General features: G+C 34.0%; 2 protein-coding genes across 3 annotated transcripts in view; one reads left to right on the top strand and one right to left on the bottom strand.

The window, feature by feature from the left end:
* The window catches only part of LOC137641390 (uncharacterized), a 22,452-nt gene extending 19,769 nt beyond the window's left edge, over positions 1–2,683 (bottom strand). For both annotated transcript variants that reach the window (XM_068373909.1, XM_068373908.1), the window contains exon 1: positions 505–2,683. In XM_068373909.1, the coding sequence (XP_068230010.1) occupies positions 505–615 (111 nt within the window). In that variant the 5' untranslated portion in view covers positions 616–2,683. The remainder of the gene's footprint in view (positions 1–504) is intronic.
* The window catches only part of LOC137641392 (uncharacterized), a 307,472-nt gene that overhangs the window by 250,749 nt on the left and 51,723 nt on the right, over positions 1–5,000 (top strand). The gene's annotated exons all lie outside the window — the stretch shown is intronic.

Here is a 5,000-nt window from a genome sequence, read left to right as displayed (position 1 = left end):
ATCTATCTATATATATATATATATATATATATATATATATATATATATATATATATATATATAGAGAGAGAGAGAGAGAGAGAGAGAGAGAGAGAGAGAGAGAGAGAGAGAGAGAGAGAGAGAGAGAGAGAGAGAGAGAGAGAGAGAGAGAGAGAGAGGAGAATTTTCATGTCACTCAGTTTCCTTATCTAGCCTTTTTTATAGCCATTTGATATGAATGAATATATATATATATATATATATATATATATATATATATATATATATATATATATATATTTATATATATGTATGTATGTATGTATGTATATATTTATGGAGAGAGAGAGAGAGAGAGAGAGAGAGAGAGAGAGAGAGAGAGAGAGAGAGAGAGAGAGAGAGAGAGAGAGAGACTTCTAGTCATAGACTCCTTAAAGGAGTCTATGCTTCTAGTACACATTTAAATCTATGAACGGAAGGGGTTTAATGCCAGAGGTCCAGCTGTAAGATTGACGTTATACTCACGGAATTTCGAATTAAAGTAGCGAGATCTGCAGATGTGCGATGAATCACCGCTAAAAGGACCATCGTCGCTATGAGCGCTGCTGCTCCATTCCTCTTCGCGTAGTTCACCATTTTTCTATATCTCTTGATTGGGTTTGTCACAATTATTCACTATTTCAAAGCAATTTTTATATTTAGAATATACCATTAACTTGCATATATAATTTTTGTTTAGTTTTTAATTACATATTTTCACTACTAGATGTATGTTTATTTTCGTAGCCAACCGTTTGGTGATGTTTTTGGATTGAAATGAGTGTTTATTTTAACAAGGGGTGAGTATTTATGGGAAACAGGTTGAGTATTTATTAAGGTTTACGTAGCTTTGCAAAACGTGGCTTGTATCGTAGCTGGGGGTGAGGATGCCCTGAGACTTTCAACTCGCCACGAGTTCCTCCAACGTTCCCCTTGGTTTTCCTCCAATTTTCCCCTTGGTTTTCCTCCAACTTTCCACTTGGTTTTACTTGTAAGTTTACCCTTGGTTTTCCTCCAACTTTCTCTGGTTTGCCTTGAACTTTCCCCTTGGTTTTCCTCTTAAGTTGCCCCTTGTTTTCCTCCAAGTTTCCCCTTGGTGTTCCTCCAAGTTTCCCCTTGGGTTTACCTGTAAGTTTACCCTTGGTTTTCCTCCAACTTTCCCCTTGGTTTTCTTCCAAGTTTCTCTTGGTTTTCCTCTAACTTTCTCTTAGTTTTCTTACAACTTTCCCCTTGGGTTTCCTCCAATTTTCTCCTTGGTTTTCCTCCAACTTTCCCCTTGGTTTTCTTCCAAGTTTCTCTTGGTTTTCCTCTAACTTTCTCTTAGTTTTCTTACAACTTTCCCCTTGGGTTTCCTCCAATTTTCTCCTTGGTTTTCCTCCAACTTTCCCCTTGGGTTTCCTCCAACTTTCCTCTTAATTTCCTCTAACTTTCTCTTGGTTTTCCTCCAACTATCTCTTGGTTTCCTTCCAACTTTCCCCTAGGTTTCCCTCCAGTTAAAGGAATAAGTGGGGAAGCATTTTCTTAACAGATGTTAATTCTTTCACCACTCCACTTCTCTTTTCGTCTTCCTTCCTCTTCTTCCTTCCTCTTCTCTTCTTCTCGTAGCGGGAATATCCCTCGGGTGTTATTCTAAACCCTCTCGTTCAATATTTTTCCAACGAGGGGAATTTTGGCTCATTTATTTTTTCAGAGTAGTGTCCACTGACTGACACTCCCCTCTCTTGGCTCTGTCGTTTCTTGTCTTGTCACTTTTTGGGCAAAAAGAAGTCACTGGCGGAAGGGGATTTTTGTGAGCGAAGTGGGTACTTTCACAGTGGGGGGGAAATTTTGAGTTTAAATTATTTCACACTAAATAATTTTAGTTTAAATTATTTCACCACAATAATTTAAGTTTGAATGATTTCACACAAATCATTTGAGTTTAAATTACTTCACACTTAAATAATTTGAGTTTAAACTATTTAACACTAAAATAATTTGAGTTTAGATTATTTTACACTAGACTAATTTGAGTTTAGATTATTTCACACTAAAATAATATGAGTTTGAATTATTTCACACTAAAATAATCTGAGTTTAAATTATTTCCCACTAGAATTTCACATTCATTAATATCTTTATAATTTAATTTTATGGACTATGTTTTTTTATCTTTATCTAAGACTAGCAAATTTTTCAATTAACTTTTTGATGATTTTAATTTTAGTGGACATTACAGTTTTGTAGTTTTAAGTTCACTTCACTTTTTCGTGTTTCTATTGAATAGTAGTGTATAATCACCTTCGTAATCAGCCTTTAATGAAGCACATCAATTATACGATTCTATTACCATAACTTAGATATCAAATTATATGACATAATTACATCAAAGATAAAGTAATTCACAACTCTGCACAGCATAATCTTTAAATCGTAACTTCCAGATATTTTACTAGAGAAATGCTGTGGATATTCGTTGTTGTATGAACTTCATAGGATTATGTATTGACGAAATGCACTACATCTTTCTACGAGCTTAGCTGTACTTTAATGAAGCATCTTAGTCTTCTTGATTTGCTTGTGTTTACAGGCATTGCGTCTCGTTACTCAACAGTTTCCGTCTCTTGTGTAATTTTGTCTCTGGTTAAATGGGGACTTGAGGCCTCGTGGCTACGCTTGTTCCTCTCCAGATCTGTAAAGGAAATAAAGAAAAATCGTTAAAAAATAAATCTTTTTATCACACTTTGTGAATTTTAAAGTTATTGTCATTCTTATAAAACTCCCTTTTCAATATTAAATTGTTTCATAGATTTTTAGATATGATTTAAATAAGTTACTGAAAATAAAATAATGTGAAATAAATGTAGAAAATATGTAAATTTTCTTTGCATAAACATGCAGTTGTTTTATTGTAGACAATGTGCTTCCATTTGTAAATTCCGTGGTTTGTGGTGGCCTATGTGATAATGTCCTTGACTTGTGATCGTCAGACTTGGGTTCGAGTCCCGCGCAAACTCGTTAGTTCCTTTGGTCTCTGTAACAGCACCATCCTTGTTTTGGGGGAGTGTATAGACCTATCTGCTAAGTCATCAGCAACCGTTGCCTGACCCTCCTTGGTCTTAGCTTGGGGGGAGAGGGTCTTGGACCCTGATCATATGTATATGGTCAGTCTTTAGGGCATTGTCCTGCTTTTAGGGCAATGTCACTGTCCCTTGCCTCTGCCATTCATGAGTCGTCTTTAAACCTTTGATCACTACCAGCAGTGTGCCAGTAGATTAGGCTGTGAATGGGTATCAGCTTTGGCTAAGAAAAGGACACGAGCTATTAATCTCACCCGTAATTATTATCCGAGGACCGGAAAGAGCTCTATCCCTTTGACACCAAAGTCTCCAGAGAGGGAAAAGGCTCATGGGGATATACTGTATATATATATATATATATATATATATATATATATATATATATATATATATATATATATATATATATATATATATATGTATATATGTATGTATGTATGTATATTATATATATATGATATATATGTGTGTATATATATGTATATGTATATTTATATATATGTATATATAAATATATGTATATATATAAAAATATATGTACATATGTATATATTTATTTATATATATATATGTATACTGTATATATATATATATATATATATATATATATATATATATATATATATATATATTGTATATATTTATGTATATACACACACACACACACATATATATATATATATATATATATATATATATATATATATATATATATATATATATATATATATATATAGTAAATACTTAATATAGGGGGAAACTATTTTAACCATCTCTTCTTATAGGCAATGTATTTTAACTCACACTTTACAGACAATTATGACTTAAAACTACAAAGTCCTACTTTCGCATCCTTCTCTTATGGTTTACCCTACGATAAGAAGGAGAAATTACTCTTCAACTTATCCTTTACCATAAAAAGACTTTTGCTAACTGTTACCAGGACGACCAAGAGGCCAATGGTCGCCTCAGTACATGCTGTTAAAATGAACCGTTTGAACGTGGATGCCTGTAAATCTCAATGGAGCATCGCTTTGAGCATGTAAATATATGCTGATGGACGTCGGTGGGAGTCTCGCGCTATTTGCTTAGCGTCTTCTGGTAAACAAGAGCATATGATGGAAAGTAAAAGGCTGTTTTTTTTTTATTTGCTTTACTTAACGCGCGAGTGTATCTCTTGCTTATGGATGAGATTTACGAAGGGACGGGATTTTTTTTTATATCTTAATTATTTACTTATCTCTTTGTAACGTTGATGTCTTGTTTATGAATTTGGTCTGGTTAATTTCCTTCGCCTACGAAGATGGAAGGAGGTTATGTTTTACCCCTTGTTTGTGTGTTTGTTTATGAACAGCTTCCTGGCGAGAATTTCAATTGTTGAGTAATGGAACTTGCAGGGATTCACTCTTATGTAAAAAGCTGGAATTGATGAAATTTTGAAAGGTCAAGGTCACGGTCAAGTAAAATGTCCAATTCACATAGTCAGCCAGAAGTTTGGACATCGTTATCACAGAGACTTCGTTATCATAGAGACTTCAAACTTGGTTCATATATGAGTGTATGAAAATCCACGCTAATTCATACACCTTAAGGTTATAGGTCAAGGTTAAGGTCAAGCAAAAGTTTTACCACGTTTGTGTGTTTGTTTGTGAACAGCTTCCTGGGCGCAATTTCAATCATTGAGTAATGAAACTTGCAGGGATTAACTGCTATGTAAAAAGATGAAAAGGATTTAATTTTGGAAGGTCAAGGTCAAAGGTCACGATCAAGTAAAATGTCCAATTCACGCAATCAGTCTCAAGTTTGGACATCGTTATCACCGAGACTTCAAACTTGGTTCATATTTGAGTGTATGAAAATCCATGCCAATTAATACATCTCAAGGTTATAGGTCAAGGTTAAGGTCAAGCAAAAGGTCGATAA

Source organism: Palaemon carinicauda, chromosome 5, assembly GCF_036898095.1.
Source record: "Palaemon carinicauda isolate YSFRI2023 chromosome 5, ASM3689809v2, whole genome shotgun sequence".
NCBI classification, from domain to species: domain Eukaryota; kingdom Metazoa; phylum Arthropoda; class Malacostraca; order Decapoda; family Palaemonidae; genus Palaemon; species Palaemon carinicauda.
This window is presented reverse-complemented; position numbering and strand designations above follow the sequence as displayed.